This window comes from Ursus arctos, unplaced genomic scaffold, assembly GCF_023065955.2.
Source record: "Ursus arctos isolate Adak ecotype North America unplaced genomic scaffold, UrsArc2.0 scaffold_29, whole genome shotgun sequence".
Lineage (NCBI taxonomy): Eukaryota > Metazoa > Chordata > Mammalia > Carnivora > Ursidae > Ursus > Ursus arctos.
Window position 1 is genome coordinate 7,577,443 of NW_026622974.1, and position 27,202 is coordinate 7,604,644.

Sequence of the window (27,202 nt, forward strand, 5' to 3'; positions counted from 1 at the left end):
TGTTGGGCTATGCAATATCGGAATGCTATGTTTTCACAGAAGCTTGCCTACCATCACCATGCCAAAAAATGCCAGATTCTTGCTTTCCTTGCCACCCTTGAAGCGAGGGTGTCACCATGAAGAAAAGATTTTGCCAATCAGATCAACCAACCTGGGCTTTGCATCAAGACTTAGTGATATAAAGAAGGGGAGACTGAAAAAGTATTCCATGGCAACAACTGCAAGTTTTGCAGGATCAAGTTCCTGAGGACCCAGCGTCATTAGCGTCTTGGGCTGGTGGCCACGATGTGCTTGGCATTAGTGGCAGTGTTGCCCCTGCCACAGCAGCTCTGCAGCCGGATTTGGAGCGTTATTTCAGGCTGTGTGCCCTCCGAGCCCGGGTGTCCAGCCCTCCTAGACATTCTGTGAACTCATAGACTTGTAATACATTCGGTTTTTCACTAAGTCTGCTCTAGTTAGGCTCCGCAGCTGCCTCTAAGAACCCTCGCTGATAGATTATAGGAGTAACCAGAGAGACTAATGTGGAGAAAAAAGAAGAAATGACAAAGTTCAGCGATCAGGCAAGTGAATGGAGCCGCAGGAGGGCAGGAGGCGTGATCTCCAGTGGTCGTTAGAGGGGCTCAGATGAGGAAGAGAAGATACACCCACCCGGAATTTCTGCTGAGATCACCTTGCAGTTAATTTTTTTTTTTTTTTTTTTTTTTTTTTTTAGAAAAGTATCGAGAGAAAGACTACAGGGGGGCAGAGGGGGAAGGGGCAGAGAGAGAATCTTAAACAGGCTCGATGCCCACCACAGGGCCCAACGCAGCGCTCGATTTCACAACCCTGAGATCATGACGCGAACCAAAATCAAGAGTCAAACGCTTAACCCACTGAGCCAGCCAGGTGTCCCCCAGTGAACTTTTTACATCTGAAATACCCATCCATGGGGGCAGGAGGTCAGTGAAAATGGAAGTCTGGAAGCCATGATGTTGGAGATTCTTGGAAGGATGGAAACTAGGAAGGACTATGCATATGCTTGTCAAGAAAAGAAGGGGAAAATGTCCGTGGGACTGAAAGCCATGACATCTCCTCATATATTCCTAATATGGTAAATCAGGTTATTTCTAATCTGTTAGAAATATGCTGACCTTCTTCTCTGGACAAAATGCCACGAAAATGCCACTGATGATGTTGATCTGAGAGAATTCTGTGAGAACACAATGAGGCCACACCTGCAGTCTCTGACCCCAACCAGCTCTTCCTCTGCATACCTGCCTGTCTAACTCCTAACCATCTTCAAGTCCTTTCCTGAATCTCACTGGCCACAAGACCCACTCTGATCCAGCTACTGAATGCTCCCACCTGTTCTCCCTGCTCTGCTCTGATTTCTTTCTACATACTATTTGTCACCATCTAATATTTTTAGGGTTTACTTCTGCATTACATTTATTTATTATCCGTCTCCCCTACCAGGATGTAAGCACCAAAGGGAAGTAATTGTTGTTTTTCTTGTGCACCCCAAACTCCTAAAATAATTGTGGGCACGAAACAGAAGCTCAATACATATTTGTGAATTAATGGATATGGCTGGGGTGAAATAAATAAGAGGCAGGTAACAGAGACAAGATTGTTGAGATGACAAAAAGCCTTCAAGGCCACATGCAGGCTTTAGATTTTATTATAGTGAGATGGGAAGTCATGGAATGTTGCTGCGTACAGAGGACCTGGCTCTGACAGATCAAAGGGAAAGAGCCAGTAGAGCAGCTGAACCTACCAAGGGATTGGTGATTAACGGAACAGAGCCTCAGATGTCATTAATTAGGGACCCTGTGTTCAGGTTGGTCAGAAGAAGGCACGGATACACAATAAGCAAAGATGATTCTACACATACACCACAAACCAGCTCTCTTTTATGGTGTTTATTATCAACCGCCATTTTTTTGGGTGGGGTAAATTACACTGTCCTGACAGTTATAATATATTTGTCTTAGAAATCAGCTTGGCTATGAACATGGTAGTGGTATTTTCCGACCCGAAAATGATGTACATAGTTTAGAAAATACCTTTTCGAATCCACAAGTTTACTTATGTATGGTCTTCTAAAGGCATCAAAATTAAATCACATTTAGTGTTACAGGTGCACTAAGGAGCACAGCAGAAAGAAAAGGAAGACGGCTTTAGAGGGTATTCAAGGGGCCACCTTGGTTAGATCGTTACACCGACTGCTAGGGTGGATCCGACCACCAGGCTATGGTTTCAGGCTCAGGGGTATGCCTGTGACTCCAGGAATATATTCTGAACACACGTGCACTATAACTAGAGGTGTGCTTTAGGAAGATTAATATGTTAGTGACTTGGAAATTAAGCCGGCAACTTGACCTCAGCATGTTAATTCAGATGTTCTGAGTGCAATTTTGAAATAAGGAGATTTGATCATTTGTATTATTAACTCCTGAGCCAGACTGACATTGGTTCCAATTGCAGTTCTGTCACTTACTAGTTGTGTGGTCCTGGGTAAGCTACCTAATTGGCACATCATCTTCCTTGGGTTTAAAATGCAGATAAATAACATTTAGGAGGGCCGATTCAAGGATTAAGGGAGTCAATAAGAAAAGTACTTGGAACGGGGCTTGGTACTTACTGTTACCTAAGTGTTAGCTATTATTGTTGCTACTATTTCTACCTCCTAGGGTAATATTAGACAGCAATATCTTCATGCTATATTTTTGCTGCATTCAGTATTTTTAAAGGGATGGCCAAACGATATAAAATAATTCAATTATTGCTGTAAATACTCAAGAAAACTGAATATTTTAAATATATATATATTTTTTATTTCAGAGAGACCGAGAGAGAACATATATGTGTGCATGTGAGAGGGGGGAGAGTCAGAGGGAGGCGGAGAGACAGAATCTCCAGTAGACTCCATGCTAAGTGTGGAGCCCAATGTGGGGCTTGATCTCACAGCCCTGAGATCATGAGTTGAGCTGAAATCAAGAGTTGGATGCTTAACCGACTGAGCCATCCACGCACCCTGAAAACTATATTTTGAAAAGTAACACTGACTAATATTTAGAAGTAGAAAAATTCAAGGTCATAATAGTCACTCTTTTCACGATATGGCAAGATTATAAAATTTCATATAACTGATATGGTCATATCAGTTTTGGTCATGGCTAAGGTTCATAAAAATGATAACAGTTTGACAGACATTGTGCTATTGTATATTTACCATATTCTCCTAGTAACTCCATGACCTGGGCATTCTTATTTTGCCATTTGCCCAAAGAAGAAAAAAGCTTAAAGAATTTGGTAACTTGAATAAGGAATTAACCAGTAGTAAGGATCTCAGACTGAACTTGAATGAAGGCATTCTGACCCCCATATTTGCACTATGTTTTTGAGGTTATGACAGGCAACTGAAATAATGTGTGGTGATCTACAAATTAAAATTTAAAACAAAATGACTAATTTCCAGGAATTATGCCCAAAAACTCTGTAACAAAGCAAAATATTCTTCATCAGGTCCTCGATAATTTGATAATGTATATTTCACCCAGGATCAATGGATAAGACAGAGTCATAATCAAGAAGATGCTTTTATAGAGTTCAAAACCCTAGAGACATGGTAGCATTCATTACCACTCTGTGGATTCTTGGACTTGAGACTACTGAGTGTCTCAACAAATGGATCAGATATGGGCTGAGACAGGGTTCTACTAACTCAAAACTTAGGGGCAGAAACTTATCAAAAACTTCTTTACATAAAATGCTCACTTCATTTAAGCTGTCTAATGGGATAGGTGATAAAACTTCAAATGAAAGTGAAACTAAGACATTCATCTCTTAAAAATATTCTTGTATTTGTTCATTAAATTTATCCAGAAAATACTTGTTGAGTAATTTGGGTTCTAGGCAGCTGGGGATCCTACAGACAACAAGACAGACATTGTTCCTGCTGTTGGAGGGACTATGTTCTGATGAAGGAGGCAGAAGATAGATAGATAGATAGATAAACAAAAAAAATCATACTTATGAAGGAAATAGTGCGGTGAGTCAGAGAATAACTAAGAGCAGAGTTAGGGAAAGTGACTTCAGACAGGGCAAGCCTCAAAGTTCTATCTGAGGAAATGACACTCAAGCCGACTAAGAGATGAATAAAAACAAGGGAAAAGGTTCCAAGCACAGAAAACCCTCAGAATTCATCAGCAGGTACACATCTCCAAAGAAACAACTACTCCATAGCTCCATGGTAGCCTTGAAAACCAATAGCCTACAATCACAGTGCAAACCAGCAGCCCAGCAGTTTCCAGAAGGGACAGGATAAGATCGGGACTCCTTCAAGACCTCATTCCTAGAGAATTCTCATTTTTTGACCTGTCTGGCAGTTCTGTGGAAGGTCCCACTTATAAAACTATCTTTATCTGGCCTGACTTGGAACTCACACAGTGGAAAAAGTCTTTTCCCCAGGGGTATTTGTTGGAAACCTTTAAGGATAATTAACTTTGCAGCTACCAGAGGCAATAGATAACAGTTTGGACAAACAACAGGCAAATCAAAAAGGTTAAAATGAAAAGTTAGAGAATGAGACACCCTAGGGGCTTTGAAAAGGTCCAATGTATTCATGGGACTATAGAAATGCGTGCACTTGTGGAGGGCTGCACCAATGCCCAGGGCCTCATTCAGGCTCAGGAAAGACCTGAGAAGGCTCTAAGGTCTGACCTATGGTTGACCTTGAGGTTCTGTGCAAGTGGGAAGTGAAAGTTAAGGCAGTGCTACCAGCTGCCTACTTGAGTGTTGAAGGCATGTTCCAACAAGCAAACAAAATCCAAAGCATGCAAACCTGGGAGTCTTATTGGTTCTTAGTGTAAAGAAATCTTTGTCCAACTATTAGCAGAATACTAAACTAAACGAGCAGAAACATATGTGGCCACACATGATAATAATACAAAATATAATATAATAATACAAAATATCCAGAATTAGTTAACAAAAGTCAATAAACAAACCCACAATCAAGGTTATGACAAGCAGCAACAGCAATAAACCCCGAGGAAACAGGAGAATCTGATTTCCAGAGTTGCCACATTATATTATTTAAAATATCCAGTTTAAAAGAAATGCAAGACATGCAATGAGAAATATGCAATAATACATGGAACAAGAAAATACAGACCATACACAGGGGAAAAAAGCAATCAGTAGAAACTACCCCTGAAAAAACCCAGATGTCGGACTTACTAAAAAGAAAAAAGAAAAAAACAAAACCCAAAAAACAACCTTTAAATAAGAGATTTTCAATATGTTCAAAGACTGAGAAAAATTGTGTTTAAAGAACAAAATAAAGAATATTAATAAAGAGTTATGCGTTATAAATAATAAAGAAGAGGATAGAAAAAATGAAATAGTGAACAGAAAAGCAATATAAAAAAATAAAATTAAACAAAATCAACAAAACCAAAAGCCAGTCTTGAAAACAAAACTGAAGGTCCTTTAGCTATACTGACCAAGAAAAAAAGAGAGAGGACACAATTATTAAAATCAAGGATTAGGGATACTTTTCTAGTGATTTTATACAAATAAATAAGTATGAGCAATAATATGAAATTACATGTAACAAGTTAAATAACCTAGATGAAATGGACAAATTCCTTAAAGACACAAACTACAAAACTGACCCAAGAAAAAATAGTGTTACTAAACGTGAATCAATATAGAGATTAGCATGGCCCCTGTGTAAGGATGACACAGAAATTCATGCAGTGTCCCTATTTTTCTGGAGATGCAATGTCCAGCAATGGTGACCAGTTAACAACACTGTATTATGAATTTGAAAGTTGATAAGTTAAATGATAAGAGAGTAGATCTTAAAAGTTTGCATCACAAGAAAAATTATAAATGTGTGATAATAGATGTTAACTAAGTCGATTGCGGTGATCAATTCATAGTATATGCATATATCTAATCATTCTATTGTACACCTAAAATTAATACAATGTTACATGTCAGTTATATTTCAATAAAAAAAGAAGAAATATATACCGTGAATAGACTTGTAACAAGTAGAGTGATTGAATTAATCAGAAACTTCTCACAAAGAAAATCTCGGCACCAGATCGCTTCACTGGTAAATCTATCATACGGTTAAAGAATAACTAACATCAATCCTTCCCAAGCTCTTCCAAAAAATATGACCAGTGAATACTTCTGAAGTCATTCTACAAAGCCAGAATTATCCTGATACCCAACCCAGACAAACACAAGAAAAGGAATCCTTTATTAATATAGATGTAAAATTCCTAAAATTCCTTAATAAAATACTAGCAAACTGAATCTGGCGACATAAAAATGATATCTGCTATATGGATATAAATGCCTATAGGTAATGTGGATATTTTATACCCATAAAAATTATAACTAAGTAGAATTTATCCCAGGAATGCAAGGGAGATTCAACATGTGAAAATCAATTAATGTACAACATCATGATACAAAATAAAACGTTATGCTAAGTAAAAGAAGCTCGACATAAAGGACCAATCATTCAATAGCAGCTTTTACTCTGAAACTTGTAAGAAAGTTGAGCGACCTGCTTGGGATGGGCTCTAGTGGTGAGTGCTCAGGCCATAGACATGTGGGGAGGTATCCAAGTCACTAAGGACATCTCCAAGAAAGAAATGGTGATCTTGTAATAGCAAAGAGCCTAAGAATGGAGAACTGCTATACTGAGTCAGAGTCTTGTTTCATGCACTCTAAAGTGCTTTCTTTGACAGGATCTTTTCTATGGGCACATGGATATCTTGCTTAATATCAACCTCCAAAGAGTGAATGAGTAGTCTTCTCTCCTATCTAAATTCCTGAGCTGCTACTACATCTTATACATGAATTGATCTGAATTGCTTCTGTATAAACACAGCGAAAAACATTTTGATATTTTATGTAAATTGTTTGCAAGTTCGCAAGAGTCTTATAAACTGAAAGCATTGATATATATGTAGCTAATACACTAGTATCGCTGCTTGAAGGACCATTCATCTGTTAGTGGAGAACAATGGGTTCTAAAAATAAACCAGAATGTAGAAAAAGAATAAAGGTTTTGTCTTTCTCCACTGAACTGTGTTCAAGAGTTCAAGAGTCAAGTATGATAGACATTCAGATGAATGTAACATTTCTGTTGTAGCCTTTGGGTCAGACAGGCTCCGTGCATTGTCTCCACCATCCCATAACTACTTCTTGATTTCCTAAAGACCAGGACTTTGGAGAACCATAAATGAGGCGAAGACTCTAGTAAGGAAATGGTAAAAATTGACAAGGCAGGAAACAACAAATGTTGGAGAGGATGTGGAGAAAGGGGATCCCTCTTACACTGTTGGTGGGAATGCAGGTTGGTACAGCCACTTTGGAAAACAGTGTAGAGATCCCTTAAAAAGTTAAAAATCGAGCTACCCTATGATCCAGCAATTGCACTACTAGGTATTTACCCCAATGATACAGATATAGTGAAGAGAAGGGCCATATGCACCCCAATGTTCATAGCAGCATTGTCCACAATAGCTAAATTGTGGAAGAAGCCAAGATGCCCTTCAACAGATGACTGGATTAAGATGTGGTCCATATGTACAATGGAATATTACTCAGCCATCAGAAAGAATGATTACCCAACATTTGCACAAACATGGATGGGACCGGAGGAGATGATGCTAAGTGAAATAAGTCAAGCAGAGAAAGACAATTACCATATGGTTTCACTCATTTATGGAACATAAGAAATAGGAAGATCGGTAGGAGAAGGAAAGGAAGAATGAAGGGGGAGTAAACAGAAGGGGGAATGAACCATGAGAAACTGTGGACTCTGGGAAACAAACTGAGGGCTTCAGAGGGGAGGGGGTGGGGGATTGGGATAGGCCGGTGATGGGTAGTAAGGAGGGCACATATTGCATGGTGCACTGGGTGTTATACGCAAATAATGAATCATGGAACATTGCATCAAAAACTGGGGATGTACTGTATGGTGACTAATATAATAAAATAAAAATTATAAAAAAAAAGGAAATGGTAAAGTCAAATATGCGACAAAGATGCCCTCCCTTTTATTGCTTGTAAACGTGCGGGCATGCGCATTTCCATTAGCTTTGCAGGGGTAAGCTGCATAAAGGCAAGTAGTCTTCTCTTCTATTCACTGATGTGTCTCCAGAATCCAACTCGTTAGCATTGCTTTACTCAGTGACTCTAATCCTCACTATTTCTATGAGGTAAGACTCAAGGCTCAGAGACAGTATGGCTTGGATAGTCATGTTGAGCAAGCCAATTTGCTTTTTGGTTTAATTCAATAAGAAGTAGCAGAAAATAGAGAAAAAATTTCAAATAAAATATTTTCAGCAATCATGAAGCAGGGAGGGGGAAGCTGTTAATTGGCATCCTACCTTTTGTCCTGTTGGTAAATTGTTTTCTCCCAAGTCATTTATTATTCTTTTTATATCAGAATACATAATTTGACATCTTAAGGTTTTTTAAAAGATGCTACTTCCAAACAGGTCAAATCAAGCTAAATAAACAAATAGTTGAGTGCTCTCTTCAAGCTTATTTCTGCTTTTTAAAACAGATGACAATTAAAACAATGACCTTAAAAATGCAAGCTGGCAATTCCCATCTACAGTTCTAACCCCCCAAATCTCTAACTTTTAAGACAATTCCTTTGGTGACAAACCTTACCTGACATCTGTGTTATGTAATATATGCACCATATTACTTTTTACAAAATCTAGAAAATTCTGAATTCCAAAAATAATTGAGGGGCCAAGAGATCTGAAGAAAAAGCCTGTGTGTGTGTATATATATATATATATGTTTAAGTAGGGAAATTAGGCAAATCACAATCTCTCTAGCATTTATTTCATGAATTGGAAAGTAAGGGGGTTAGATTAGATGACTTCTAAAATTACCTGGACAGTAATTAAATTCTATGTTTAGAACCTGAAACACACAACAACTTGTGTTCAATTTTGGATTATGTTCAATTTCTATAAAATTCTGGGCATTTAGCTTTGCCCATAACGTGTGACAAGTGCACATTAGATATTTCTTCAACTAGGTAAGCTCATTCGGGTTTAGTACCTGCTGTTCCAAATACAGAAGCTATGCCTTCCATGATGGTCTCGTGGACAGTGGGATGAGAGAAGACAAATGCCAGTGTCCAAAATGCAACCTTAAAAAAACAAAACAAAACAAAAAACATGTATCACACAATACAACCTTCTTTGAAAATGAATAAAAGCATACTTAGTATTAGCCATAAACATTAAAAGAAACCAGAAAAATGCTTAAATTAAACTTAAAAGCATGTTGGTATGAAGCATTTTTGGGAAAAAAACTAGATTTTATGAACAATAGAGATGTTATAGACCTCTGAGAGGTCAAATCTATACTTTTATTCTGTCACTATAGTTTAACTCTGCTGCTTTTACAGATTATCTTTACTACAAAATGAAGCAGGATTTTTTTTTTGCTAATACATATTATAAAATATTATATGTGCACACATTAAATATTCAGAAACAACAAACTGTGATACTTAAAATGTTAATCCTAATGAAAATATATTTTAAAATTTAATATCCATGAAATAGAAATGAATGAGCAAATCATATATTCCGCAAATAAAATTTGGTAATTTCCAATAAGCCCAGAAAAATATACCTCAAATCCCATAAACTAAATTATGAATGTACTCAATATCAAACATAATGGTCCACTCACAACTGAATGTTACTGAACATGGCATGCTTGCAAATTCTTTCTAGACCAAAGAAAATTATTTCACATCTTTCCTCACTGTGGTATTACAAGGTTAAAATTATACTGACAGACATCTCAAAAATTAACCTTCCACTAACTCGGGTAGAGGTTTTTGCTTCTATTTTTAGATTACACAATAAAGGAAACCTATACAAAATCAACAAAAGAAGTTTGGGTTTCCCTTGCATCTTTTCTGGAAACATGTATTGTAAAAGAAATTTCATCTAGGAAAATCAGTCCTGAAAGACTCAGACAATACTTCATATTTAAAACGCTGAAATCTTCTTGTCTCTTTTGCGAGGGAACTTTAAGTACCTTTACGTAATCCCAATACTCCCCTCTGTGGCCAAAAAAGGAAGAGCAACTGTCTGAAGGGAAGTGGTCAAGCCAAATTCAATGCTCTTCATTGTTTTCCCCCCTGGGGCGTGAAACCCACGGTGCCAGGGTAAATACAAATACGGTACTGTGTACATAAACAGAGTGAATGGGAGAACCAAGGCCACCCCCATCTGGAGAGCCTCTTTCTGTGGCATGATTCAGATTACCGAAGACTTACCCTGGACATCATCCGGTCCATTTTACAGTAGAAGAATCATGCTCAGAAAGCTCTCTTCTCCTGTCTCCCCACTCAGGCCCCTGCTACTATTATCTATGGATGAAGTGCTGAATTACTGGATTTAATTAATAACCACTCCATACTCAATTCATCTCATTTAAAGGGTCAGAGTTCATATTGGGGGAAAAATAGCTTAGTGGATAGCACATAGATTTTCAGTTATACAAAAGAGTAGTTCAGAGTTATACTACATAGTGCTTGGAGTTTTAGAGATTCACAAAAATTGGGTACTTATTTTATAATGAACACAAGAAAATCAGCTAAATTATGAATGACTGTACAAAGGTGCTACTTATTATTTCTAAATTTGGTAAAAAACTCAATTACATTTTTAAAAAGAAAAGTCACATAAAAGACAGTAATGAATAAATAAGAAATTTACATATATTACTGAAACAAACAAGAAAAAAAGACCTTTTTGTGCACTCCCAGTTAAAAATTGCTCCCCAAAGTAGCGATTAGTATTCTACCAAAGGGTTCAAGTCCATGGTGAGGGCTGCTCAAAAAGGAGAAGGGCCACCTTGCTCACTGAACTTCACAAGCAGCCACTGCAATGCTTTTGGGGTAAGAACAAAGGTGAGAAGGGACAAGGAGGAAAGCCCTGTCCAATAAGAGAAGATGAAATGGGTATGGTCTTCCGCATCCTTTATTCCCCCATTCAAAAAAAGATTTAACGAATACTGATGGAGTCTCTGTAACGTGTCAGACAGTCTTCTACAATCATGTGTTTACCATGTATAAGATATCATTCCTGCCCAAAGAACTTTCGCATCTAGTTGGGGATACGTAATACAATTAGGAGAAGAAAGAGCTAAGTGTACAGGCAATGGGTGGGGCAGACAACATGGGCTGTGGGAGTTGAGGCTGAGGCAGGGTAGGGTGGGGGGTCATGGTCAGTACTGAAAGGATTCAGAAAGAGCTTGGGAGAAGCGATAACAAAGATGAAATGTCAGCGGTGAGATTCGTTTTGGAAAAATGTTCCTAAAAAGTTCATTTGGCAGGAATTTCTTGGAAGTTGGAAATGGTCTTCCCATTCAAATGAATTCGCAAATTATGGTTAATATTTGGCACCAGTCTTCAAAGTTCACCCCGACCACAATGGAGTCCTCTAGTGATCTGTCCTACCTCCAGCCTATCTCAAGCCCGAGCTCTGAGTTCCACAGGCCCTGAGGCAGAGCCCAGAATGGGAGAGAAGAGAACCTGACCTGGGCACCAAGAGAGGACAGGCCCCACCACCTGTCCTGCTGGCGGGGCTCGTCAGGGTTCTCTAGAAGGTGATGGGAGATCACAGAAGCCAGCCAGCAGTGGCCACTCCCACCCTGGGGCATCTGAGTGGTCCAGTTTCGGAAGACAGGGCAGTTTATTACTAATGGGCCATTGAAAGTAATGATTGATTGAAACGACGGCCTCACTTCTTATAAAAGAAGAAAGCTAACATTTATTGAGCACCTTCTTTGTTGCGGGGACTGTCAGCCACTTTCCATATCTTAAAAATATAATGCTCATAACCATCTTACGAGGTAGATGACATTCATCCTGTTTTATAGATGAGAACACTGAGGCTCAGAGAGGTTAAACACTTGGCTCACTGTCACTCAGCACTGGGATTTGGCTTTGAGCCTGACTCTAAAGCCTTTCCAGGGTCTCTGACTGCACACCAGCTGCCTCTTGGAGATGCCAATAAGAGCCGACAAGATGGAACTCTCACTAACCATCAGACACTTTCTTTCTGAAATTCATGATTTAAGTCCTTTCAGGCCGGTGCCGGGAACAAATTCCAAAGAACTGACTTCCCCTGAGTCAGATCAATGGGGCTTTTTGTCCCTTTCTTCTGGAGGATCCCTCTAATGAGATCTTGAAAATTAATCCTGTGACAGGAGTGGCTGTTTTGTTGCTGCTTTGGGAGCTGTTCTGATGTCGGCCTTTTAATTTTGCTATAGCTTAATCAGTATCCAAGAAAATTATGCAAAGAGAAATCAGGGCATGATATCAGAGGTACGTAAAGAAGGGGAAAGGATTCGACAATGTTTATTAGCCCATGCCAGGTGAACTACATATGGCAGAGAGGCCAGAATTTCTATTTCTGCTCTTTACCCAATTAGGTTGACGACACGTGAAAAGAAACTAGACTATCAGTACTTAGAAAGAGTTCACTAATTCTTTAAAAAAAAAAAAAAAAAAGGGGGCGCCTGGGTGGCACAGCGGTTAAGCGCCTGCCTTCGGCTCAGGGCGTGATCCCGGGTTCCGGGATCGAGCCCCACATCAGGCTCCTTCGCTATGAGCCTGCTTCTTCCTCTCCCACTCCCCCTGCTTGTGTTCCCTCTCTCGCTGGCTGTCTCTATCTCTGTCAAATAAATAAATAAAATCTTTAAAAAAAAAAAAAGAAAGAGTTCACTAAGAGGAAGGAGAAATAAATGATACCTGAAATATCTCATTTCTATTTGTTAGAGGAAAAAAGGAAATGGCCACATTTATCATTAGAGATGGGTTGAATATTCCTGTTCAGTAGAAAACAAACATGTAAAAAAGACTACCTTCTAATTTCTCAAATAATCTCAGTGCAGCTTAAGGTAATGTGAAATCCTCCCTGATGTGCATTAGACAAGAAGGGACAGACATATCACATGGCTTTAATCTAGTTCATAACAGCTTTAAAAAGAAACAGTTAAAAAGCCTCTGCTCTCTTTAGTACTGTGAGTTCCATTGTCACCATCTCCATTCATGGGGAAGCTTATAGGACCAAGACACCAAGAAACACAAACAGGAATGGTGTGCAGGAGAATGGGTAGAGGGGAAGACAACTAATATTCACTGGGCACCAGCTGGGTGTATCTCACTGAATCCTCACAACCACCTTATAGAGAAGGGATGGTTACCATTTATCAAGCACCCAAGTCCTAGGACCATACCAGGAGTTGTATTATCCCTTTGTTACCCATAAGGAAATGGTGGCTGAGGGTTTAAATTACCTCCATGAGATTCTATAGCTCTGGCGGGGGTAATCTTGATTCGAGCCCAATTCTACCCCAGACTATCCATTTACCTACTCTCTCCCCAGTAAAATGTTGGAGTCAAGACTTACGCATCTTTGCAGCACCAACACTAAGCGTGTTGCCTGACAAAGAAAGTGCTCCATATGCAGGTGTTGTCACAACCGACCCCAAAGTGCAAACTTTCCCCTTAGCCTGCTACGAGCTTGCCTCGCAGAGGGCAGAATGCACTTGACATCTCGGCTTTGCCTCCTTTGTGATCCTATCAGATTTCATGAGGCATTCAGTTTTGTTTTTCTAGCTCACAACCAAATCCACTGTAGCCTTTTTCTATAAAGAAGTGAAAAGACTGAAAAAAAAGAAAGAATAATGAAGGAAAAAAACCCTGAAATTGCTGTAGACAGAAATGTAACCCTTACTTTACTAATATACTTACAGGGACAGCATTGGACAGAGAAGCCCAAAGTAGTAAGAGCCCATAATTGGGGCTCTTTTCTTCCTTTCTTTCTGTCTCTATGATATCCAGCATAGCCTGCATTAATGTCTGTTTAAAAGAAATACATATTGTCAAACCACAGCTATGTGATGAAGAATGATGTTAATAAACAAAGACCATGCATTTTTCCTTATATATCTCAAATATAATATTTTTGCCATTCCTAGGTTTGCAGCTTGAGGCATGCTAACGGATTTATATACTTACAGGTAGCGTAGTGATTAAGAGTAGGGACTCTAGAGCCCATCTGCTTTACTGCATTGGTTCAAGCCCTGGCTTCGTTTTTTGTTGTTGTTGTTATTTTTTCTTAAAGACTTTACTTTTTAGAGCAATTTTAGGTTTACAATAAAATAGAGAGGAAAGCACCAAGAATTCCTATATAACCCTTACCCCACATATGCATAGCCTTCCCTACTTATCAATATCATTCACAAAAATGGTACTTTTTTTTTTTTTTTACCATGGATCAAGGACATTGACACATCACAAACACCTAAATTCCATAGTTTACCTTAGGGTTCACTCTTGGCATTGTAAAATCTGTGGGTTTGGACAAATGCTGATGATATATATCCACCATTATAATGTCATACAAATTATTTTCACTGCCCTAAAAATTCTCTGTGCTCTGCCAGTGTATCTCTCCTCCCTCCCCAACAACCACTGATCTTTTTCCTTTCTCCACATCCTGCCTTTTCCAGAATATCACATAGTCGAAATCATACATTACATAGCCTTCTTAGATTGGCCTCTTTCACTTAGTAATATGCATTTACGGTTCCTTCATGTCTTTTCATGGTTTGATAGCTCAGTTCTTTTTCGTGTTGAATAATTCCATTCCCTAGATATACCACAGTTTATCTACTTACCTACTAAAGGGCATCTTGGTGGCTTCCACGTTTTGGGAATTATGAATAAAGCTATTATAAACATCCTTATGCAGGTTTTCGTGTGGACATAAATTTTCAAATCATTTGGGTTAATATCAAGGAGCACATTGCTAGATTTCATGGCAAGAGGATGCTTTGTTTGTAAAAAGCCACCAAAGTGTCTTCCAAAGCGAAGCGTCTGCGCCATTTTGCATTCCCATCAACAATGAAGGAGAGTTCCCGTTGCTACACATCCTCACCAGCATTTGATGTTGTCAGTGTTCCAGATTCTGGCCAGAATGAGTGTTATCTGAGTGTTGTTTTCATTTGCATTTCCCTGAAGACATATGATGTGGAGCATCTTTTCATACACTTCCATCTTCTCTCATGGATTGTGTTTTTGGTGTTATATCTAAATAGGCATCATCACACCCAAGGTCAACTCGGTTTTCTATGTTATCTTCTCGTAATTCTATACTTTTGCATTTTACACTTATGTCTATGATTCATTTGAGTGAATTTTTGTGAATTGTGTAATATCTCTATCTAGATTCTTTTTTTTTTTTTTTGCATGTGGATGTCCAGTTGTTCCCACACCATTTGTTGAAGAGTCTATCTTTGTTTCACCATATTGCCTCTGCTTCTTTGTCAAAGGTCAGTTGATTATATTGAAAGGGGTCTATTTGTGGGCTCTCTATTCTGTTCCATTGATCTACTTGTCTATTCTTTCACCAATACCACACTATAACATTACAGTAAATCTTGATGTTGGGTAGCATTGTTCTTTTGAAGAACTTTGTTCTTCTCCTTGAATATTGTGTTGGTGATTCTGGGTCTTTTGCCTCTCCATATAAACTTTAGAATCAGTTTGTTGATATCCATAAAATAACTTGCTGGGATTTTGATTGAGACTGCATTGAATGTATAGGTCAAGTTGGGAAGACCTGACATCTTGACAGTATTGAATCCTCCCATCCATGAACTATCTATTTACTTAGTTCTTTGGTTTCGTTCATCAGAGTTTTGTAGCTTTCCTCATACAGACCTTATATATCTTTGTCAAGTTTATACCTACGTATTTCATTTTGGGGGATACTAACATAAATGGCATTGTGTTTCTAATTTCACACTCCATTCATTCATTATCGGTACATGGGAAAGCAATTAACTTTTGGATATTAACTTGTATCTTGCAACTTTGCTATAATTGTTCATTAGTTCCAGTAGCTTTTTGGTGATTCTCTTGGATTTTCTACAAATATGAACATGACATCTGTGAACAAAGACAGTTTTATGTCTTCTTTCCAATTTGTGTAACTTTTATTTCCTTTCTTGATTTTCTTGCCTAGGACTTCCAGTACTATGTTGAAAAGGAGTGGTAAAGAGGACATCCTCACTATGGAGTTCGGGTACTAATTTCTAATGTGTGTGTATATGTGGAGGGGGAGTTTCAAACAACAATAAACAATACACAGGACACCATCTGGGTGCCCCATAATTCAACTCAGTTCAACTCAATTCTGACACCATCTACCCAGAAATAGCATGAGGTTTACATGTTAAGGGTTTAGTCCTACAAGACTATACTCTTTCCCCACCCTCCCACCTGCCTTTCAGATGCCAGTCACGGCCCAGATTATTAGCTGTACTTTGGACCAACTAGCTAAAGATTGGAGGTTCTAACAATGTCTCCTCCTTGGACTTCAGATGCCTGCTGTAAGTCTAGGTTTTTATCTGTACTTCTGACTGATTGGCTGTAGAAATCAGAGGTTCCCACAACCTCTTCCTCAGGTTCAATTAATTTGCTAAAGGGGCTCACAGAAGTCAGAGAAATATTTTATTTACTGGATTATTATTAAAGAAGGATATGATAAAGGCTACAGACAGACATGCAGATAACCCTACATAATCAGTTCATTTATATACGAGCACACATAAGTTGCTATTATAATTTGAATAAATTATAATATATATTCAGTTGCTATTATAATTTGAACAAATTGTTACCTGTTAGATCCATTAAGAATAAGGAAAATAAATTTCTATTTCACCTTTACTTATTTCTTCTTTGATGCTCTTTCCTTCTTTGTGTAGATCTGAGTTTCTGACCTATATTATTTTTCTTCTCTCTGAAGAACTTCCTTTAATATTTCTTATAAGGAAGGTCTACTGACAACAACCCCCCCATTTTTCATTTGTCTGCAAAAGCCTTTATATCTCCTTCACTTTTAAAGGGTAATTTCACAGGGTGCAGAATTCCAGATTGGTGTTTTTTGTTTTCTCACTCTACTCTTTTGATATTTCACTCTACTCTATTTTTGCCTTGCATGGTTTTCAAAGAAGTCAGATATAATTCATATCTTTGTTCCTCTGTGGATATGGTGTTTTTCCTTCTGGCTTCTTTAGGATTTTTTATCTTTTTTTTTCCCCTGTAATTAAAAAATGATATGTTTTTGGTGTTTACATGCTAGGTGTTCTCTGAGCTTCCTGGATCTATAGTTTGGTGTCTGACATCAATTGTGGGAAACTTCTGTCATTATTGGGTCAAATACTTCTTCTGTTCCTTTCTCCCATTCTTCTTCTAGTATTCCCACTGTATGTATGCTATCTCTTTTGTAATTGTCCCACAGTTCCATAGTCTTTGGGTATTCTGTTTTTGTTTTTGTTTTTTTTTTTTAGTCTTTGTAATCTTTGCTTTTCAGTTTTGGGGGATTCAACTGATATATCTTCTAGAGATTCTTTTCTCAGCTCTGCCAGTCTACAAACAAGCCCATCGAAGGCATCCTTCGTTTATGTTATGGTGTTTATTATATCTAGCATGTAATTGTGGTTCATTCTTAGGATTTCCATCTCTCTGCTTACATTGTCCATCTGTTCTGGTATGCTGTCTACTTTATGCGTTAGAGTCCTTGGTATATTAATCACAGTTGTTTTAAAGTCCCAGTCTGATTATTCTATTATTGGTCTGTTCAGCCTTCTACTTGTTGTTAGACTGGAGTGGCAACTTCCAAGATCGTTACATGTGGAACCAGACCAGGTTAGTTACTCAAGACCTGGGTAACTTTGGACAAGTTACTTTAAGCTCTGTGTCTCAATTTCTTCATCTATAAAATGTTCATAACATGGTACCTACCTCATAGGATTGTTGTGATAATTCAATCAGTTACTACCTATAAAGTCCTTAAAACAAAACTTAGTATATATTATCATTTTGACAAATTCTTAAAATAAACCTCTGCTTTTAGGAAAATGCAAACAACACAGAAACACAGTTATCTGGAGCATTCCAGAGAAACCCTTCCCCCATTTGCCATGAAGATTCTCAGCCTATACACCATGGAGAAAGCACTGCCAAGCCAGGATATAGTATAAACACCACAATATGCAGAGAACTGACATTTGACTGGAATGGTGTCATCTAAGATCAGGGCCCCATCCAAGGACACCTACAGTTGCTCTCAGGGCATCACCCAAATTCCATGAAAGCTTTTTCTTCACTGGGAGGTTTCCCAGTCACACCTTTGTCAATGGTCATTCCCCCATCATGGGAAAGAAATTCGGACACATTTTCATTAAGTTACTCATGTACTTTGAATCTTAAATAACTCAGGTTTAGGTGATAAAAATAATGGTAGCTAACACCTAGTAATTGCTTGCTAATAAGGCAAGTACTGTTTTAAGTCCTTTGCAAATATTAAACCATTCAATCCTGACCGCAATTCGAAGAAGTAGATACTATTATCATCACCATTTTACATTTGAGGAAACTGAAGCACAATTAAGTTAGGGAACTTTGCCAGGACAGGGAGCTTGTTGGTGGTTAAGCTGGGATTCAAACCCCGTGAGCCTGGCCCTGGTTCCAGAGCCCATGCTCTTAGCTACTGAGCTGTACTGCCCCATGAAAAACACAACTCACAACTCTCATGGATTAGGGATTAAGAGAACCATATTGTACCATCATGTAGTAGTTTTACTTCAGATCTCATGATACAAGAAATAACTGTTAAATCGCTTTCAAAGAAAATACACAATGAGAGACTAGTACTGCTACTTACAAAGCCACGTAATGTTTCAAAAGTGATTAACCGTTCTAATCCTCAGTTTTCTGGTATTAATAATCCCCAGTTTTCTGGGTATTAGAGTTGTTGTGAAAAATAAATGAGTCACGAATTTGTGAAATGTGTAACACTATGCCTAGCATAGAGTAAGCTCCCCATAAATGTTAGTGATGTCTTACTGTTATTGTTTTTGTAACAATGGATTAGCAAAATTGAAAATTATTTAGGTATAAATTTTATTTACCACTAGTTTCTATCATACAACATAAATTATCATAACACAAAGTTTATATCTCATGGAAAATTCTATACGTGGATTTCATTCTTTGGATATGCTATTCTGTAGGTGAAATCTTAATTTTAAGTGAAAATACTAGTTTAATACATATATCAAATAACAAGGGAAAAATCGCCACACTTGATGCTTATAATGTGATGAAATGTGTGTGCAATATTTCCAAAAAACAAAAACTTCTTCCAGTCTTCTGCTTAACTAGGCCATTGAAATCTACTTATACAGAAGACAACGGAATCTTTTATTTTCTTCTTAGACCACATTTAAAAAAAAATTGGGTACAAAACACAAGCTCAGTGTGAACACTGCTGGAAGAAACAGAAATGATCCGCAAAAAAATGAAAACTGCTCATGAATGTTCAAACTGAGTTCTGCCCCAAAGTCTTCAACATTGGATTAGCTTCAACAAACTTCAAAATCTGTCTTTATTCAAATAGAGAGAGTACTTACGATTAAAAACGTCTGATTTCTTCAGACTAGGAAAAAGAAATGCTACTCTAGAAGTACTGTTATACACATGCCTCTTCACCCCTAAATCCTGGAAAATTATGCAAACAAAAATGTGTTTGTCTGGGTCTGTAAAACAGAATCCTCAGCTGAAACACTGTGTATCAATGAAGGGCTTTCCAGAATGGCTTTCTAGTCCCTTTATTCAGGTGGGGGATACCTAAACATTCATACATCTCTTTGTTTCTGAAGCGATCTTCCTCCCCAGTGTTAAGTAGAGTTGCTTTTAGTAACACTTGCTATAATAGTGAAAGGCAGGCAAACAAAAACACTTGATATCATCTACAGATACTAAAAGGTCTGATTTTGGGGGTGCCTAGGTGGCTCAGTAGGTGAAGCGCCTGCCTTCGGCTCAGGCCATGATCTCCTGGTCCTGAGATCAAGCCCCATGTTGGGCTCCCTGCTCAGTGGGGAGTCTGCTTCTCCCTCTCCCTCTGTCCCTCTCCCCCGTGCTTGTGTGCACATGTGTGCTTTCTCGCAAATAAATAAATAAAAATCTTAAAAAATAAATAAATAAAAGGACAGAAATTCAATGATAAACACATGGTATAAACTCTTATGTAGTCCTCACTACTCTCTAACTGCTTCACAAATATTAACTCACTTAATCCCCACATTCTATGAGAGAGGTGTAGAAACTGAGCCAAGAGCAAGGTCATGAGACTAGTGACTGGATTTGAGCTCGTGTTCAGACCAAGTGAACCCCAGTCTCAGAGGGGGTGGCTTTGGAGAATCAGGTAGTTTTCAAAAGGTCCCGGAGATTCTGATGAGCAGGCAGGGTTGAGAACTTGTCATTACACAAGCATCAGAACCACCTGGAGGGCCTAGGAAACCACAGATTGATGGGTTCCACCCCAGAGGCTCTGACTGAGTGGCCCCCGGGTGATGTTGGTACCATTGGTCTAGGAACTTCACGTGAAGAACCACAGATCTAGGACACTTAGGACAGTGGCTCCCAGTGCGTTGCTTTTCAAATTATACATTACTACCTCCTTTTTTTTGAAGCGAGAACTAATTAGTGGTAGTGGCATCAAGAACAAAGTCTACTTTGCAGAGCTCTGTTATCCTTGTCTAATGTGCCATAACTCCCACCTGTCACTGTTGACACAACGGTATAATATCTAAGTCAATAAAAAACTCAGCCCCGTGTTCTGTGTTGTTGTCTGTAGCCTTAGTTTTTTTTTTTATGTAGAAGACCATTAATACCTACCTCATTGGTATGAGGTTATTTAATAGATTAATGTATGTAAACAACCAACACAGTACTTGACACAAAAAATGTTACCTAAATAATCTCTTGATTTTTAGCAAAAAAAATTTATTTAAAAAATCATACCTTATTACGTTACATCCCATGTATTTTGGCAAAAAAGCTCAGAGATACTTACCATGGAATTATCTTTTGCAGATTTGTATGTTTTCATATCTGGAATGTTTTTCTCAAAAAGTGCTAAAAGCCACTTTTTGGATTTTGACCAGTTTCTAGGCGAGAAAAAAAATATGTGCATAAATTAATTTGAAGGTACGTCAGGAGTAACGGGTCATGGAGTTAAAGGGGGGAATAGTTACGGAATTATAATTATTTCTCCAAATTTCTTCTTTGGTTTTTCTAGAATTTCATGCAAGGTCTACCTTCAGACTTACCAGATCACAAGGAAAATCGAGGGGGCAAGTAGCCACATCTTAATGGGTTTTTTTGCAAACAAATGTTTGAATCTCTATAAGATTGCTATTGAATACAAAAAAAAAAAAAAAAACCACAAACAGGGGCGCCTGGGTGGCACAGCGGTTAAGCGCCTGCCTTCGGCTCAGGGAGTGATCCCGGCGTTCTGGGATCGAGCCCCACATCGGGCTCCTCCGCTATGAGCCTGCTTCTTCCTCTCCCACTCCCCCTGCTTGTGTTCCCTCTCTCGCTGGCTGTCTCTATCTCTGTCGAATAAATAAATAAAATCTTAAAAAAAAAAAAAAACAAAACCACAAACAAAAAACAGAGCCCAGGACCTGCTCGTTCTGCTTCTGCTATGGCTGTTATCAGTTGCTGGAGGATGAAAAACTAGGACAGGGACTGGCACTGGCTTAAGCCAGGGAAAGCAAGCTGGCTATGATCTTTTCCATATTTTCTGACCAGTCACCCCTGTAGACCAACTACTAAGACATTTTAAAAATCGTATTATTTTGCATTCGAACCACTGAGCCAATGGTGAAAAATACATTTGGCCACACCTCCTTTTGCCTCAGGGAGAACAAGGACAATGCGTCTGAGTGGTAACACTTGATGGTAACACTTGATGATTTAGCCCAGTTCCAAACCACAGCAATGAATGTGATCATAGTAAGCAGTAAACGAGATAAAAGCCCTCAAAATAAATTCTTTGTTTCATTCTCCTATCATCTCTGTCTCTGTGTCTCTCTCCCTGTCTCATTTTTGCTCCTCGAAATAAGGAGAAAAAACAAAAAAGGAAATAATTCATCTCTCTTCTGCAGTTCCTCCATCAAGTCACACACACACCAACAACAACCTGGTCTTAAGAAGCAGCTTCGGTCTCTTCCTCGTAGATGCGGCTCTCTCTACTTAGAACAGGGAAATGAGACAGGTGATGAATTGCTGGGAGGAGATTGGTCAGGGAATTAATTGTAGGGAAGAGCTCTCTACCTTAGGAGACATTCTGGCATCTGGGACCCGTACTCAAAACCTTCATCGTAAGCTTGAAAATGCTGATAGAACTCCCTGATTTTTCTCTCATCTGTGGGAAACAAACCTTTCTTAAAGAGTATATTCATTGTGACTGGATAAAGGAGATGCCTGCAAAGAAAAACACACAGAAAGTCAGACCCAATGACCAAAGAAGAAAAGCAAAGGATTCAAAAGAGGGCATTATTTAATAGCTATATATTAGGGGTAGATAATAATATGTGACAGATTCTTTTGGGAAAGAGTCACTCTCAAAAGGTTTTAATATCTGTTTACTGTGGTCAAGATAATTTAGAGGTAGCTGAAATTGTGGTTCATTTATCTGAAGATTTTAATGGTTTCTAAGCAAGCCTTGTTAGATCCCGACAAACGTGAGATGATGCGCAGAAATAAATTGATTCAATGTAATTTCAACAAGTATTTATTTGGCAAAAAATAGCAATAACTAAGATACAGTCCATGACTTTAGACAGCAGCAAAAGAGAGCCAAAGAATCAGAGCAATACTAGTTACCAAATTTCCCAAGCTCTCACAGGATCCTACGGATTGTGACGACTACACATTGAAGTATAGTGCCTATAATCATTACGTCTTGCCGTAAGTGAATAAAATGATTACTGTGGCATACATAAGGGAAAGAATAGCGAAGATTGTTAATATGACCTAGATTAGTAACACTAAGTACTGTTTGTTTCACTTTTATTTGCCATTCCTTCCTCACTAGAAGTTTTTCAGGGTCTCCTTCCCCCGAAGTTTCAAAGATACCCAGAATTTGCTTGGTTTTGTTGTAGATACTGGGCATGGGAAAAGTTTAGTTAGTGGCTTGCCTTTTCTGTTGTTTTTTCCTCTCTCTCTTTCTGGACCTCTAGCAAAATATTAACTGTTGTTCTTTTTTATGAGTCTGAACTATTGAATCCTGCCTTCAGGATCCCAGTATCCCACTGAGATGGAAAAGTGCCCAGCTGGTAACTTCAATTTACCAAATCTCCTTACGCATGCGAAGAATTTTTCTCACGGCTCCTAGGCCCAGCCCTTACCTTTGCCAGAAAGCTTTGAAACATGGCTGAGGCCACTTGCCTCCCTCCAACGCCCTTTCCTGTCTCACCTATCTCTCAGCATCCCCTCCAGGTAGGTATGTTCTACATGGCATGGAATGAGGAGAAATTACTGTAAATGTATTAAGATGATTGTATTGGCTTCTTTGTTCACCTTAAAATTGGAGTGCTAATGAAAACTTGCTCATTAACTAACATGTAAAGGATTAGTATAATCTCTTAATTACCTAGTTAGATGGACTTCATTAATCCACCAGATAATTTTTCAAGTTCAATGCACAGGCTTCAAAGTTTTTTATTCCAAAAAACCCCCCAAACAAAAAAACAACAAGAGCAAATACTACTAATACATCTATTTACCTTACTAAGCTGTTCAGCTCCATTGTCCCATGATTGCCTAAATTCTCCAGTTGCTCATGTAATTCTTCAGTCAGTTGTCCAGTGAGTTGATATAGGTTGAAAGTCCCTATTTTCCCTTTCATCATGATATAAAGTTTTTCATGCAGTGTTAAAAAAGTATTCTTTGGAATTGATGCTGTAAACAGAGAAAACTTTTCAAAAGAAGCAACAACTCCTTGAAGCAAACAGTCAATCTACCTCTGCTATCACTTGGTCAGTAGGGACTGGAACCAAAGTCTTCCCAATACATAAAATCACCTCCTGCAAGTATAAGGAGGTGAAGATTCAACCTATCCCGTGAAACAGTAAAAGTCTTTCAGGAAATTCACATTCAGGAGTGATCTACAAATGGGTGATTAGGGGGGCCTCTGGGAAGCACAAATCCAGTGATTTTATCTCCACATCTAAAAGCTTTCGTTGGCTTCCCACCCTTAACAAAGTTTACACAAAGCCTTCTACCATCTTTCTAGTTCTCCAGTGACATTTCCAGGCCCTTCTCCCCCCAAATTTGTATCTCAGGTGCAGTGTGATATTTCCAATATTTATATTTCCCAGCATTTTTATTAGGTGTTCTATCTGCTCAAAACACTCTCTCCTTGACCAACCTCACCCCATTCCCAAGCACCCACAACTATAAGCCATACGTTTCTCCTGCTACCTTCTATTTCTCCTTCAAGTGCCAACACTTCCTAACCGCATGAGGAGCTTTGACCCCACTACATCCTTTGTATTAGTGTTCATGTTCCTTCCACGATACACACGCCTGCTTGAGTTCGGCTAGTAAGAGTTTAAGTTTTTAAACTCATTATTCTTTTATATTTTTCTTTAATCCTGTTTTATTATCTGTAAAGTAACTTTTTCAAAAAAAATAGTTTTTAGTTTTCTATTTTGTCACCCTATTATGCGTAGGTTACATTTTGTATTAGTGAATTAAAAATAATGTTTTGATTTCCCGAACATACAACTTCTCCATAACGGAGGAATATATGAGAGGAATGGGAATCTGGCTCGAGCGCATATTAACATATTTTGTCTATTAAATAGAAATATTTAAACATGAAAGTCCCCAGAGGAGGCAGAGGTAAAAAAACTTGATCACTTTCAAGCACCCCTGATCAGTGAGGAAGTTGGCATATTTTTCTGAAAGGATATGTGAACTTACAGATCAAGAGCCTTTAAACTTCAAAATATTTATATTCTTTGATCTGAAATTCCACAGTTTAAATATCGAGAAGCACTAAACAGTCAAAGAATTTAACCCACATGCTGTGATCTTCCTGCAGGCAAGAAGAAATAACCATCATGCTCTTGGTTATTGACAGCTTTTAAAATTTTTTTTCGTTTTAATGGCAAGAGATACATGAGAGGTAACATGAAGAAAGAAGCCAAAGAGGAAACCAAGAGAAAGAAGCCACTGACAACAGAAGTAAGCATAGACATTAGGGAAGCAGAGAAAAGAATCGGGCAGCAAAATGAAACAGCTCCGCATTCTTGGGAAGACAAATGGCCTGAGCACCACACGTTTGCAGCCTGGAAAGAAATAAGCTGGACAGTCACACCAGAAGCATGCAGACAAGTACAATCCAGCCTTCTCTGAGGATGGAGAACAGCAGGCCACCAATTACATGAAGCCAAGCCCCACTTACCTTAATAGCCCTATGGAATGTGTCAGGAAATGGCACAGGAAAGGGCATACTAAGCAGTGAGGAGGCATTCTACTTTCAGTGAGCAGAGTAGCAACATGTGATCAAGCCAAGAGCTACAGCCCGTGGAACACTGTCTACACAGCAGGAGAACAGAGTGAACGGCATCTTGGGAGCTGTAACAGGATACAGATTCCGAGTATTTTCCAAAGTAAACAGCAATGAGGTAAACTCATCTCTTACCCACGTCTCCTTAAGACTTACATGAGGCTGCCAATAATTTGTTTTTCAACAACCAAACTCATCAGATATTCTTTCTACCTTCTGTCCTGATTTTAAAGAGTTAAATAAGGAAGGGGCCGTCAACATTCTTGATAGAGGAGTGAGGATAAATCGTTAACAAAGCTACTGTTGGACTCCGATGCCGTATCTCAAACAAACTATCTGAACGTATTCTTTACCTGTGCGATAGACGGGATTTTGCACTGCTAGTTCAAAATTTACTTCTTTGGATTTTAGAAACACATTAATTCCCTCTTCTTCAGTAACAAAGGTCATTCGGGTGCCCATAACAAAGACTGTGAATACTGGTCCATACTGAAAGATAACATAAATACAGATATTAGGAAGGATTTCTAATAAGTTACTGGGCCATGGGTTATGCAAGAACCCTAATGCTGAAGTTATAGTCAAGATACAAATTATTATGATTATATATGATAATTAATTATAAACTTTGCTGGATTCAGCCAAATCTAAATTATACAAATCATAATTTATTCTGTTCTAATACTTAACCTTCATTCTGATCATTGTTTACAACTTTCTTTCTTGTAGTAGGAAATAATAATTAGAAATAATTATTAGAAATTATGTCAAACAGAAATATTTAAACATTGTTTTCCAATTCGTGTCCAAGAGGCAGAGAGGACCCCTCCCAAGCTCAACCACAACAAACCTACGCCATGTCACGCCATAGTGCAATTCGCAAATATGTGATCCAAGGATACAGTATTGAAAGCAGCCAGGGCAAAGAAATTTCTCACGTACCAAGGCAAAGGCATCAGAATTACGTCAGACCTGTCTACACACACCTGGAATGAGAGAAAGGGTTGAGGGGGGCATTTTTAAAGCTCTTTCAGAGAAAAACATGCAGCCAAGGATCCTTTATCCAGCAAGGCTGTCATTCAGAATTGATGGAGAAATAAAGACCTTCCAGAGTCGCCAGTCATTAACCAATTTCATAACCATGAAACCAGCCCTACAGGAGATATTAAGGGGGGTTCTATAAAGGTAAAAAGGCCCCAAGAGTGATACACAAAAGAAAGTCACAACCAATACAAACAAAGGCTTTACTGGCAACATGGCATCATTAAAATTCTATCTCTCAGTTCTTAGTGCCAATGTGAATGGTTTGAACGCTCCCATAAACGCCACAGGGTTGCAGATTGGATAAAAAGAAATGACCCATCCATTTGCTGTCTACAAGAGACTCATTTCGAACCCAAAGATGCATTCAGACTGAGAGTAAGGGGATGGAGTACCACCTTTCACGCAAATGGACCTCAGAAGAAAGCTGGGGTAGCAATTCTCATATCAGATAGATTGGATTTTAAACTAGAGACTATAGTTAGAGATGCAGAAGGGCACTATATTATTCTTAAAGGAAGTATTCAACAAGTGGATATGACAATTATAAATATATATGCCCCCAACAGGGTAGCAGCAAAATACAAAAGCCAACTCTTAACCAGAATAAAGAGACATATAGATAAAAATACATTAATAGTAGGGGACCTCAACAC

The 27,202-nt window shown here is 38.5% G+C and overlaps 1 protein-coding gene and 1 non-coding gene across 8 annotated transcripts in view; one reads left to right on the forward strand and one right to left on the reverse strand.

Annotated features, from left to right (window-relative positions):
- Positions 1–27,202, reverse strand: part of LOC113261234 (24-hydroxycholesterol 7-alpha-hydroxylase) — a 90,917-nt gene that overhangs the window by 46,060 nt on the left and 17,655 nt on the right. For 3 of the 7 annotated variants that reach the window (XM_026507312.4, XM_048219746.2, XM_057304008.1), the window contains exons 2-7: positions 25,859–25,994; positions 23,716–23,890; positions 22,262–22,411; positions 20,997–21,090; positions 13,820–13,927; positions 9,097–9,187 (exon numbers count right to left, since the gene is read on the reverse strand). In XM_026507312.4, the coding sequence (XP_026363097.1) occupies positions 9,097–9,187; positions 13,820–13,927; positions 20,997–21,090; positions 22,262–22,411; positions 23,716–23,890; positions 25,859–25,994 (754 nt within the window). Of the gene's footprint in view, positions 1–9,096; positions 9,188–13,819; positions 13,928–20,996; positions 21,091–22,261; positions 22,412–23,715; positions 23,891–24,916; positions 25,008–25,858; positions 25,995–26,355; positions 26,492–27,202 lie in introns of those variants that run through there. The other 4 variants (XM_057304010.1, XM_057304009.1, XM_057304012.1 and 1 more) reach the window with 4 other exon arrangements.
- On the forward strand, positions 5,656–5,759 carry LOC113261384 (U6 spliceosomal RNA). The gene has a single exon (XR_003318367.1). It is a non-coding gene; the product is annotated as a U6 spliceosomal RNA (small nuclear RNA).